We start from the raw sequence: 14,891 nt of genomic DNA, 5'->3' as shown, positions 1-14,891 counted from the left end.
AACACCAACCACTCTGCAGAGTGGGGTCAATGCTTTTTACGTGGCACTAGCACATGTAAGGTTAGTTTTGGCATGATTTTTACAGCTGGATGATCTTCTAAATGCCAACCACTTTACAGTGTGAACTGGATGCTTCTTATGTAGCACCAGCACTGGCAGGGTCACCAAGTAACTCGCAAGACAAGGAATTATGAGAGGGGCAGGGGTATGTATGTATGTATGTATGTATGTATGTATGTATGTATGAATGTATGTGTTGCCAGTGCCCCTGGACTGGTTCTTGTGCGGGTGGCACATGAGATGCACCATTTTGAGCGTGGCCGTTGCCAGTACCGCCTGACTGGCCTTCATAGGATTTTCGAGCGAGATCGTTGCCAGTGCCCCTGGACTGGCTTGTGCGGGTGGCACATAAAAGACACCATTTCGAGCATGGCCGTTTTCGTGCGGGTGACACGTAAAAGCACCCACTACACTCTCTGAGTGGTTGGCGTTAGGAAGGGCATCCAGCTGTAGAAACTCTGCCAAATCAGACTGGAGCCTGGTGTTGCCATCCGGTTTCACCAGTCCTCAGTCAAATCGTCCAACCCATGCTAGCATGGAAAGCGGACGTTAAACGACGATGATGATGATGATGATGATGATGATGATGATGATATATATATATATATATATATATATATATATATATATATATTAATAAGCAAACACCACCTACATGGTTCTGGATTTAGGTTTTTCCCAACTACATGGTTCTGGATTTAGGTTTTTATCCAGTCTGCTGGTTAAGTGTGACATCTAAGACCTTTCAATCTCTATTTAGCTATATCAGTTAGCAGCCAATTTATGTTTGTCAAGCAGTGATAGTGGATACTTGCTACTGATGAAACCTCAAAAAAGCAGAAATCTGGATTTAGTAATGACATCACTGTTGGTTGATGAATTTTGCCTGCTGCTGATAAATTTATGTTTTTAATATTATACATCTATAAGGGATGCTTTTTTTAAGGCAAATACTGCAATTTAGAAGGCTTTCATCAGTACATACGCTTCAAGTATGATACACAGATTGCTAATATGTGTGTGTGAGAGTGAGAAAGAGAAAGAGCTTGTGTTGCTTTGACTTGACATTATATGTTAGTTGTGAATGAATGCCACTGTCATGCAAGTGGTGCCCTTCATTTCCAATCTTCCATGAAAACATGTCTGCTCATGGGGAAATATTACCTTGCTCAGAAACAAGTGAGGGTTGGCAACAGGAGGGCCATCCAGCCATAGAAAATCTGCAGCAACATGCACTATCCAACCCACGCAAGCATGGAAAAATGAACATTAAAACAATGACAATGATGGTGATATATGATAATGATATGTGTATGTGTGTACATAAGTATACACATAAGTATGTAGTTAAGATGTCTGCTTCACAAATACACATTTCTGAGTTCAATTCTAAGTATGGCACCACAGGCAACAGTCTTGTGCCATACTTCCAGGTTGATCAATAACTGTTTAAGTGGAATTTGTTAGACTGAAACTGAGTGGATGCCTGAAATAAATACATACATGGTTTTGTGTTTATGTTGTGTCACTGTCTTAGTCATTAGACTGCAACAATGCTGAGGCACTTGCCTTGAGGAATGTTTAACCCAATGAGTGGTTGGCGTTAGGAAGGGCATCCAGCTGTAGAAACTCTGCCAAATCAGACTGGAGCCTGGTGTTGCCATCCGGTTTCACCAGTCCTCAGTCAAATCGTCCAACCCATGCTAGCATGGAAAGCGGACGTTAAACGATGATGATGATGATGATGATGAATCAACACTAGTTCTTTTTTTAAACCTGGTATTTATTCTATTGGTCTTTTTTACCAAAACAACTGAGTTATATGGACATAAATACACCAATATCCGTTGTCGCGCGATGGTGGAGTACAAACACAGACACAAAGACACACACACAAATGCTCTCATGTGATTACAAGATGTTTTGACTGCAATACTGGTGCTGACAGTTTCTACAGCTGGATGTCCTTCCTAATACTAACCACTTTACAGAGTATGCTGGATGCTTTTATGTGGCACCGCACAAGTGTTTTTATGTGGAACTCCATGGGGCTTTTACATGTCACCATGAGTGCTTTACACCAATAGAACGATCAGTCTTAACAATTCTGCTGCAGAGTACGGATTTTCTTGAATACAGCAAGGCACCAGGCATCTTGGTTCTTCATTATCTCACCTGAAAGATTCAGTGTCCTGAGGTTGTTCTTCAGTACTTCGTCCCATGTCTTCCTGAGTCTCTCACTTCCATGTGTTCCATCCACTTTGAGAGAATGGCACTTCCATCCACTTTGAGAGAGATGCCAACAGATGGAGCTGTTGGCATCCATCTGCATCACATGACCTATCATCATTACCACTAAATCCATTCAGAGGGCCATAACAGAAGACACTAATGTGCCAAGCAATGGGACTGAAACAAAAACCATATGGTTGGGAAACAGACCTCTCAACCACAGAGCCACACCTGTACCTATGTGGAGATAAACACATATCTTGCATGCACACACAGACTAGAAACATAAAACTTTGTTTTACTTACTTCAACTTCAGTTGGTAGCTTAGCTTCACTCAAAGATAGCAGCATCTCTGTAAAATTACACAGGTAAGATGTAAATACAGACAGAGCTTCATTTCTAGAATCCTGTAACAGACAGAAGAATGTAGAAAAAAATTGCAGTCAGAAAGCTTCTACATGGTCAATGAACCTGCTCAAAGCAGCAGCTAAATCCTCAAATGTTTATGGCAGGGAGGGGGCACACAAACCACCAAAACATCTTACATGTAGTTCCTCAACCTATCCCACATAATAGCTAAATTTTTTCACAAGATCCACATTATCTTCATAATACGGACACTATGAATCATCAACAGAGCATCTACGTAGTTCCTTAACCCTTTAGCATTTAAACTGGCTGTATCCAACCCAAATATTCTACTTGGTTTATGCACAAATCTGCCAGATCTGGCCTCACACACCTACCCTATATCATTCTCAAAATAAATAATCGTATAAAATGTCAAAATTATGAGATAATGTATGATCAACTCAAAACAATATAAATAAGTATTACATTTGAAAGAGTAATCTGAATAATAAAGGTTCAACTTGTTCAACACAGCAGCCAAATATCCAACAACAAACACTTCATTTATATGAAATAGGAACTGCACAGAACAAGTCCCATAGTCCTCTTCAAGACAAATCTTTTTTGAACAATTTCCTTACTCTCTTTAAAATAGTGTCCAAGTTTGTATAGTCTTAACACTTACAATAGTATGCCTGTCAATGTTTAATTATACACTGAAATTTAACTAAAATTACATGTACAAAATTTGTGGGTCACTCCCAAACAGCAGATGGGTTTGTTTATTGACGAAGTATCAGATATAAAATCAGCTTGAGAACTTACATGTAGCGTCTACACCTAATCAATATAGATGTAAGATCTCTCTTTATAAGCTGAGGTAGAGGAATCATAAACAGGTCTTAAGTGTGACATCTAAGGTTAACATGCTCCACATTGGAAATGTGACGGTAGATGGAGACTGGTAGAAATGATCAAATACTCTTCAATCAGACACTCTTGTGCCATTATGCACCATTGAGTATGTCCAATCACTTATTGAGGTTAATCAATAACATCAATAAGTTGTTGCTGTTGTTGATATTATTGGTTAACTTCTGCCAAATTTCTCTCAACTTCCTTTTGTTTGTTCACTCACAATATCACAGGTGAAGACACGAGACACTTGCCCAGAGTATCATGCAGTGGAATTGAACCTGAAACCACATGGTTGAGAAGCAAACTTATTAACAACACTACCTACACATAGTTGTGTAGATGTGTGTGTGTGTGTGTGTGTGTGTTTAGTACTTTTTGTGTGACAGATTTCTTTTTTATGGCTGGATGCTTTGGACAGCCTAAGGTTGCAGCAGAAGACACTTGCCTTAACCATATAGCCATATACAGATACACACACACACACACACAGAACAAATAGTGAAGAATTATCAATCCAAGCAAAATACTTCATGAGCTCTCTGTAGGCAGACCAAGATAACAAAAAAACTCCCAGTAATCTTTTGGTAGGGTCCCAAGTTATGGTTCATCACAATTCTATATTGTAAATCCATGGATGGGCTTCAGATAAACTGTTTTTTACAGAATGATATATAAGAGACAAGTTAAAAATAATGGTCATTACATATAAATTCCTTTACTAATATATACTTTTGTTATTTACACCACCTGTCCTCGTCTGTTGTTATTATTTGTATATTCTCCCATATATATATATATATATATATATATATATATATATATGCATACATACACACACACATACATACAGAGAGTGGGGAGGGACATCCACACCTTTTATCATCTTCCACTCATTTACAGTTATTGTCAGGACACACACAGTTGAAGACATTTGCTTGGCCAAGGTGCTATGCAATGGGAACTGAAACCAAAACCATGCGGTTGGAAAGTGAACTTCATAATCCATACAACCATGCCTGCACTGCTATCATTTATTGATAAAGGTTTTCTTAAATAGGCACAAAGTCAGGAATTTTGTAGAGAGAGACCAGTCAATTATATTGACCCCAGTACTTAACTGATACTGTCACAAGGCATTAGCCAACCCAAAAGCTTTGATGGAAGACACTTGTCCAAGGTGCTGTGCTATGGGATTGAACTTAAGAGGCCCACTGTTGCAAAGTGAATTTGTTAGTCACATTGCCATGCTAACACTCATTAAATACCTAAATATTGAAATGAATTTAATTTAATAATGAACATGGTCTATTGTTTCATTTGTTTTTACGTGTAAATATAAGGATTACAGAGTGAAAAGAATTACCTTACAATTATTCTATCATTCTATAGAATTTAGAATCAGACATCTATCAGCTTGAATGAACTCTTTTCATCTATTGGGTGGCTTTTGTTAGTGAATAATTATCTTTCCTTTGTACCATTTATGTATGTAGGAGAAGAAAATTTCAATTACTTTTTTCATGCAAACAATATATTTTAATTCATTTATTCTTTTATTCTTTTATTTGTTTCAGTCATTTGACTGTGGTCATGCTGGAGCACTGCCTTTTAGTCAAACAAATCAACCTCGGGACTTATTCTTTGTAAGCCTAGTACTTATTCTATAGGTCTCTTTTGCCGAACCGCTAAGTTACAGGGACGTAAACACACCAACATTGGTTGTCATGTGACGATGGGGGAACAAACACAGACACACAAACATACACATATATACGACAGGCTTCTTTTAGTTTCCATCTACCAAATTCACTCAAGGCTTTGGCCGGCCTGAGGCTATAAGTAGAATACACTTGCCCAAGGTGCCACGCAGTAGGACTAAATCCAGAACCATGTGGTTGGTAAGCAAGCTGCTTACCACACAGCCACTCCTGCACCTATTTATTTTGTTCATTTTTTTTTTATGGTTCTTTATGTTCTGAGTTCAAATCCCACTAAAGTCAACTTTGCCTTTCATCTTTTCAGGGTTGATAAAATAAAGCACCAGTCAGGTATTGGGGGGGTGGGGGTCAATAGTATTGACTAATGCCCTCCAATCAAAACTGCTGACCTTTGGGCTTAAATTAGAAACAATTATTATTATTATTATTATTATTATTATTATTATGGCAAGGTAGCAGAATTGTTAGCACGCTGGGCAAAATGCAGAGCAGCATTTTGTCTGTCCTTATGTTCAGAGTTCAAATTCCGCCAAGGTCGATTTTGTCTCTCATCTTTTCAGTGTTCGATGAAATAAATACCAGTTACACACTGGGGTCAATGTAACTGACTATCCCCTCCCCGCAAATTTCAGGCCTTGTGTCTATAGTAGAAGGGATTATTATTATTATTACTATTAAAGGTGGTGAGCTGGCAGAATCGTTAGCACACCAGACAAAATACTTAGTAGTATTCATCCCTCTTTATATTTTGAGTTCAATTTACGTCGAGGCTAACTTTGCCTCTCATCCTTTCAGAGCCAATTACATAAGTAGCAGTTGAACACTGGGGTTGATGTAATCGACTATCCCTCTTCCACCAAAATTTCAGGCTTTATGCCTAAAGTAGAACAGATTATTATTATTATTATCATTATTATTATTATTATTATTATCATCATCATCATCATCATCAAGAGAGCAAGATGGCAGAATCATTAGCATGCAGAACAAAATGCTTACCAGCATTTCATTTGTATTTCTGTTCTGAGTTTTAATTCCACCAAGGTTGACTTTACCTTTCATCTCTTCAGAATCAATAAAATGGGATTGATGTAATCAACTTACCCTCTCCTCCGAAATTACTGGCCTTGTGCCAAAATTTGATATCAATAGGTAATAGTTACATATTTAAGATCAATCAGTTCAACTGCTCCATGCTCAAAGCTATGTGATCTCATGTTTACACTAGATATTAAGGGCAACCCAAGAATTAGTATAGCAATGGAATAAACCCATACATTGCAGTATTTAGTCATGAAACCTCTGTGTCCTCTTCACCATCATTCTTCTAAGGTGAATAAAATAAAGTACTAATCAAGTATTGATGTCAAAACAACAGCATCCGTCACATGTGACTCTGTGCCTATGTTAAAAATCCTTACAACTCGTAATGGATTGACAGAAATGTTAGGACATCAAATAAAAAATGCCACCCAGTATTGAATTATACCTCTTTAAGTTCTTATTTCTTTATTGCCCACAAGGGGCTAAACATAGAGGGGACAAACAAGGACAGACAAAGGGATTAAGTTGATTACATCGACCCCCAGTGCGTAACTGGTACTTAATTTATCGACCCCGAAAGGATGAAAGGCAAAGTCAACCTTGGCGGAATTTGAACTCAGAACGTAAAGACAGACGAGATACCGCTAAGCATTTCGCCCAGTGCGCTAACATTTCTGCCAGCTCACCGCCTTTTATAAGTTCTGAATTCAAATCTCACCAATGCTGATCTCATTTGTTGATAAAACAAGTAACAGTGAAGTACTGGAATCAATATAATTGATTGTTCTCACGCCACAGAATTTCTGAATTTGTGCCCATATAAAAAAAAATCTTTATTATTAAATAACTGAGCTACAGGCATGGCTTGTGGTTAAAGAAGTTCACTTCCCAGCACATGGTTTTGGGTTCAGTCCTACTACATGGCACCCTGGGTAAGTACCTTCTTCTCTAGTCTCAGGCTGACCAACCAACCTATATCTGCCTTACACTCAAAGAAAGAAACTTTTCAATGCCAATAGAGTTAAGAGATCCCTGAACCTTTTAAACTCTGACTACTTTGCTTTCCTGACACTCACTTGCATTGTTTATTAGGTCACCAGCAATATAGATAAATAGAAAGAGAAAAGAAATGATATAGATTGCTTACCTTCTCAAGAAGTACACGTAGTTTACCAACCATCCGGCTAATCCAGCTGTAGATAAGATCGGAGAGGTGGAGAAAATATTCAAGTTGGTCCAACTGTATAATCAAAGTGAAGCTATGTAAAGAAAGGCCATTGGTTCCATTAGCACTGAACACAAATACAACCGCAGCAACATTTTTGTCCGGAATGGTATGGATGCGCCAATCAGTAATACTGCTGCTTAAGTCCCGACATAGTTCTCCAGCTAAACCTTGCTTACAGATCTGCAGAAGGGTGCTTTGATCGAGCAGAAGAGCCTCACCATTGAACCACACTTGCTCAACTCGAGGTCCAAGGATGTTGTCCCAGTGACTGAACACAAATGTTGAGACAAGGATCTGTGCGCTGTCCACAAGCTGTGACACTGTATATTTTGAACAAGGACTCAGTAATGAGGAAGCAGTTGGGTCCAGTTGTTTGCTTTGGTCCGTGGGGTAAAGAAGATTTTGTGGTGGGGATAAGTGAGAAGAATGTGAATAGTCAGGTTTGATTTTCAAACTTGAAATGTAAGTGTCATTTTTGTTAGCTTGTGTCTCCATGGTAATGGATGAAGCTAAAATTTTAACTTTCTTATTAAATCGTTTATAATGTATCACCTAATTTTATCTTTATTTGAATTAATTTGGAATTATCTTCCATTATATATTCACATATATACACATAAATATAAGTGTAATCCAGATAGAATAAGATTAATATTCACATACAAAAACATATATATATTAGTATCTAAAGCGAGAGAAAGAACAAATGTATGAGTGTACCAAGCATCAATATGTATGCGTTAGTAAATACTAAAACAAACTGGTCCAATTAACTTGATTGTAATTTCTCACTTGTGAAGACAAAAATAAAATGATATGGATGGAAGAGGATTAGGTTGACAGAACAGATGACAAACTTTCAAGACTGAAAGTATATCATGGGCAGTTCATTACGTACATGTAGCACTTGGACAATGTAGCTGGCCAGAAACATATTAGCTATAACAAAAGCTGCAGCTAAGAGCATCAGTGATGCCGACCAGTTGATATTTGGGGAGAGGTCTTGCGTTAGGTAGAGGAGAAAAATCATGAAACTGGCAACTACTACAAGCAAGAAGGCATAATTAACAAGCAAGATGATGACTTTGTCACGACTGACAACCTCTGTAATCCAGTCAACCTTCATTGGAACCTGCTCCTGACAGGGGGTTGACAAAATATATTCAACGTCTCCAGACTTTTCAACAATTTCAAGATTCTCCGTCACAAGTCTTTCATAACATCACGTGATAGAACTGGAAGAAAGAAAAGAGATTTATGAGAAATTTAATATGTATAATACATAAATACATATTATATAATCAGCACAAGTGACAGAGTGACTGAAGGGCTCAGTTTCATGCATTGGCACTTAGCAACTGGTTTCAAATTACGGGGATTACATCTATATAGACTGCCCCATCACATATATACATACACACACACACATCATCATCATCATCATCGTTTAACATCCGCTTTCCATGCTAGCATGGGTTGGACGATTTGACTGAGGACTGGTGAAACCGGATGGCAACACCAGGCTCCAATCTAATTTGGCAGAGTTTCTACAGCTGGATGCCCTTCCTAACGCCAACCACTCAGAGAGTGTAGTGGGTGCTTTTACGTGTCACCCGCACAAAAGCCAGTCAGGCGGTACTGGCAACGGCCATGCTCAAAATGGTGTCTTTTATGTGCCACCCACACAAGAGCCAGTCCAGGGGCACTGGCAACGATCTCGCTCGAAAATCCTATGAAGGCCAGTCAGGCGGTACTGGCAACGGCCACGCTCAAAATAGTGCATCTTATGTGCCACCCGCACAAGAGCCAGTCCAGGGGCACTGGCAACGATCTCACTTGGCTTGCCGGGTCTTCTCACGCACAGCACATTTCCAAAGGTCTCGGTCAGTAGTCATCGCCTCGGTGAGGCCCAATGTTTGAAGGTCTTGCCTCACCACCTCAGCCCAGGTCTTCCTGGGCCTACCTCTTCCACAGGTTCCCTCAACTGTTAGGATGTGGCACTTTTTCACGCAGCTATCCTCATCCATTCTCACCACATGTCCATACCAGCGCAATCGTCTCTCTTGCACACCACAACTGATGCTTCTTATGTTCAGCTTTTCTCTCAAGATACTTACACTCTGACGGGTATGCACACTGACATTACACATCCAACGGAGCATACTGGCTTCATTCCTTGCGAGCTTACGCATGTCCTCAGGAGTTACAGCCCATGTTTCACTGCCATGTAGCATGGCTGTTCGTACACATGCGTCATACAGTCTGCCTTTTACTCTGAGTGAGAGTCCCTTTGTCGCCAGCAGAGGTAAGAGCTCTCTAAACTTTGCCCAGGCTATTCTTATTCTAGCAGCTACACTTTCAGCGCACCCACCCCCACTACTAACTTGGTCACCGAGATAGCGGAAGCTATCGACTACCTCTAGTTTTTCTCCCTGTAATGAGATAGAAGTTGTTTCCTGTTTGTTCACAGTGTTTATTGCACCTGAACATCTGCGACATACAAAAACTAACTTCCTAGTTAACCTGCCTTTGATGTTGCTGCACCTCTTATGTGACCATAGCTTGCACCGGGTACATCTTATAGGGTTACTACCTACTCCTTTTCTACATACTGAGCAGGGCCATCTACCTGAAGGGGTTTGTGTTTTATCTACCTTCCTACTTATTAGGATTTTGGTTTTAGCTAGGTTGACTCTAAGGCCCTTCAATTCTAGTCCTTGCTTCCACACCTGAAACTTCTCTAGTTCTGATAGTGACTCCGCAATTAGTGCAAGGTCATCATATATATATATATATATATATATATATATATATATATATATATATATATACATACACACACACACATGTATGTACACATATAATATACACACATATATATAGACAAATATATTTACACACACATACATACATATACACACCGGCACGAAGGCCAGTCAGGCGGTACTGGCAATGGCCATGCTCAAAATGGTGTATTTTATGTGCCACCCGCACAAGAGCCAGTCCAAGGGCACTGGCAACGATCTCTCTCGAAAGTCCTTACACATGCCGTGGACACAAATACATAAATATATATATACATAGATATATAGATAAATACATATATATACATACATATATAGATATACACATATATATATAAATATATATATATATATATACATACATATATATACATACATATATAGATATACACATATATATATAAATATATATATATATATATACATACATACATATATATACATACATATATAGATATACACATATATATATAAATATATATATATATATATATACATACATATATATACATAAATATATATATATATATATATACATACATATATATACATAAATATATATATATATATATACATACATATATATACATAAATATATATATATATATATACATACATATATATACATAAATATATATATATATATATATATATACATACATATAAATATATATATATATATATATATATATATATATATATATATATATATATATATATATACATACATATATATACATAAATATATATATATATTTTTTTATTTATTTATGTGTTTCAGCCAAGTGGCTGCGGTCATGCTGGTGCACCACCGTGATTTTCACGTTCCTTGCATGGCTCTTCTCCACCACCTGACATGGTCCAATCAAGAGTTTTGATGGCACATCTGGTGTATAAGAGAATTTGACACAGCTGCCCTAAACTGCGTCTCATTACGAGCCATTGGTTCGTCTGGTATCGTGGAGAGGAAAGCGTCAAGTTTTGTCTTGAAGACCTCCGCATCCATGTCTTGCATGTCTCTCAAATGTTTTGGCAGGGCATTGAAGAGCTGAGGTCCTCTGAAACCGAGGCTGCTGCAGTATCTCGTTCTTATGTGAGATGCAGTGGACGGTACCTTTGGCACCATGCAGTGGCGACCCGTGCGGGCATTCCTGTAGTACTTGATACCAAAGTTTGGCACCAGTCCTTCCAGTATTTTCCATATGTATATTATTACATATCTCTCCCGCCTGCGCTCCAGGGAGTAGAGACCTAGTGCCTTCAGTCGCTCCCTGTAGTTCATCTGTTGGACTGTGGCGATCTTTTTTGTATAGTGCCGCTGAATTGCCTCGAGTTCTGCTGTCCGCTTAACACTGTGTGGTGACCACAACTGAGAGCAATAGTCTAGGCGGCTCAGAACAAATGTCTTCCATAGAATCAACATGACTTTTTGATCCCTTGTACGGAAAGTCCTCAGTATCCACCCTGCCAGTTGTCTGCACCTTGCTGTCAACTTGACAATGTGCATGTGAAATGATGCATCACTACACATGTTGATGCCCAGATCTCTCACTGTTTGTGGTTCTGGGATTGCAGTACCTCCAGGCCCTGTGTATGCCAGTTGGGAGGTACTTGTGGTCTTGTAGCGCAGTACTTGAAATTTTTTTGCATTGAACTGCATATTATTTTGCTCTGCCCACTCATATATTGCATTTAGGTCATTCTGCGGGCTTACAATATCATCAGGATTCTTTATTGCCTGAGATATCTTTGTGTCATCAGCATAGCTAGTGACAGTGGCTCTCCGAGTGACCGTGGGCATGTCCAGAAGGGCCACTATGAACAGTAGTGGCCCCAGAACAGTTCCCTGTGGAACACCGCTCAATATTTGTGTTTCCCTAGATAGTTCTCCATTGGCTGCAACTGTCTGACTTCTACCATTCATGAAGTCATGCAGCCACTCTCCTAATTTACCAGCTATGCCAAGGTTTCGCAGCGTGTGACATATCAAGCCATGATCAACTTTGTCAAAGGCTTTTGCAAAGTCGAGATATATCACATCAACATTTGAATAGTCAAGTAGCTGCTTCAGGACCCAGTCATAATGCTGCAAGAGCTGCGTGAGGCAGCTTCTACCTGGACGGAAACCATGCTGGGTCTCATTCAGCAAGTCATTTTCTTCTAGGAACGCAATCAATCTCCTTCTGACAATTCGTTCCATGACTTTGCTAATATGTGAAGTCAGAGAGATGGGCCTGTAGTTTCCAGCCTCTGCTCTGCTTCCACCTTTATGGATAGGACATATGGTGCCTTCCTTCAGCTTTTTGGGAAGTTTACCATTTGCAAGGAAACTCTGGAAGAGTATCCGGAGTGGTCCTGCTAATTCTTGTTTACACGACTTTAAGAGGACAGCTGGGAAACCATCGGGGCCAGTTGCCGAATTTGAGCTCATTTCATTTATGGCAGCTATCACATCTTCCTCTTCAATGTCGATGTAGGTAATGGATGCAGTCCCCTTCTGCTGAGTGCTATTGTCAAAGAAATCAGCTGGGTTCTTTATCTGCATGTGACTCAGAGGAGAGGTGAAGACACTCTTGAATTGTGTACTGAGCACTTCACTTATCCATGTGGGATCTGCAGTCAGTGAGCCATTAGGCAGGAACAGGGGTCCTATCTTATACTGCACCGTAGCAGTCTCCTTTGCAAATCTATAGAAAGCCTTGGGGTTTGTTTTTATGCTTTCTACTGCTCTCTTTTCCTTCTCTGCTCTCTCCTTTTCATGGGAGAGTTTAATTTTGTTTTCTATTTCTAACAGTGTTAGTTTTAATTTAGCCCTTTTCCTATCCTCCAGTTCTCTATATAACTGGTTTGAGACCTTTGTTCTGTGTCTCATAAGGATTTTCCTGTCTCTAGGAATTCTATTGGCATGTTTGCTGGTCTTTCTATATGGCACGTATTTGGTGCATATGTCTTGTATGGTTGACATAAAATGACTTAGTTTGAGGTCATTGTCTTGTATAGAAAGGCTGTCATGCCAGTTTTGATTTCGAATCTCTCTGCGAATTGACTTCCAGTCCGCCCCGTGGAAATTCAGGTTGGATATTGCTTGAGTCCTCCTGGTGGGGTGGGTGTCAGTGGGTTGTCTAGGACCATACATAGTTAATTCTATAATGTTATGATCTGAGAGAGATGTGGGCGTTATTTTCACATTATGGATTAGGCTCACATTGTTTGTGAAGCAGAGATCCAAAATATTGCTTCCCCTGGTTGGTTGGAGTATCACTTGTTCCATGAACAGCATGTTGGATAGTTCTAGCAATGATTTTGCCTGGCTTTGTTAATGCAGTGACATCCCAGAGAGGATGTGACCTTCAGGCCATTTAACATTTGGGAGGTTAAAGTCGCCTAGGAAAAGTATATTGATGTGTTGGTCCAGATTTGTCAGGACCTCTTCTATGCGTCTGAGGCTGTCCTCAAATTTACCTTCCTGCTTTGCGGTATTTGGTGGACGGTATGTTGAGCATACAACTACATCAATTTGTTTTATGTGTACTATTAAAGTATCACATACAGAGTTTGAGTGTGATAGTAGTAGTAGGGGTGTGACATCTTCTCGGATGTACATTGCAACTCCCCCATGACTTCTATTCCTTCTATCTGTTCGGAGTACGGCATACTCTGGTATATTTATCTCCGCATCTGCTATATTAGGTGTTAGATGCGTTTCGGTAAGCACCATGCATATTGCTTGGTTGCATGTTACTAGGTCTTTCAAGTATAGGAACTTGTCTTTGCCGCCTGTTCGTAATAGGCCCCGGATATATATACATACATATATATACATACATATATATACATAAATATATATATATATATATATATATACATACATATAAATACATAAATATATATATATATATACATACATACATATATATACATAAATATATATATATATATATACATACATACATATATATACATAAATATATATATATACATACATACATATATATACATAAATATATATATATACATACATACATATATATACATAAATATATATATATACATACATACATATATATACATAAATATATATATACATACATACATATATATACATAAATATATATATACATACATACATATATATGCATAAATATATATATACATACATACATATATATACATAAATATATATACATACATACATATATATACATAAATATATATACATACATACATATATATACATAAATATATATATATATACATACATATATATACATAAATATATATACATACATACATATATATACATAAATATATATACATACATACATACATATACATAATATATATATATATATACATACATATATATACATAAATATATATATATATATATACATACATATATATACATAAATATATATATATATATATACATACATATATATACATAAATATATATATATATATACATATATATACATAAATAATATATATATATACATACATATATATACATAAATATATATATATATATACCA

General features: G+C 37.9%; 1 protein-coding gene across 1 annotated transcript in view; it reads right to left on the bottom strand.

The window, feature by feature from the left end:
- The window catches only part of LOC106881246 (guanine nucleotide exchange factor C9orf72), a 45,309-nt gene that overhangs the window by 19,413 nt on the left and 11,005 nt on the right, over positions 1-14,891 (bottom strand). The window contains exons 2-3 of the mRNA XM_052970075.2: positions 7,472-8,787; positions 2,599-2,700 (exon numbers count right to left, since the gene is read on the bottom strand). Of these exons, the coding sequence (XP_052826035.1) occupies positions 2,599-2,700; positions 7,472-8,047 (678 nt within the window). The 5' untranslated portion in view covers positions 8,048-8,787. The remainder of the gene's footprint in view (positions 1-2,598; positions 2,701-7,471; positions 8,788-14,891) is intronic.

The sequence above is a fragment of the Octopus bimaculoides genome, chromosome 8, assembly GCF_046866305.1.
Source record: "Octopus bimaculoides isolate indiv1 chromosome 8, ASM4686630v1, whole genome shotgun sequence".
In the NCBI taxonomy this organism is placed as follows: Eukaryota; Metazoa; Mollusca; class Cephalopoda; order Octopoda; family Octopodidae; genus Octopus; species Octopus bimaculoides.
The sequence above is the reverse complement of the archived record's forward strand: the minus strand, read 5'-3'. Positions and strand labels throughout refer to the sequence as shown.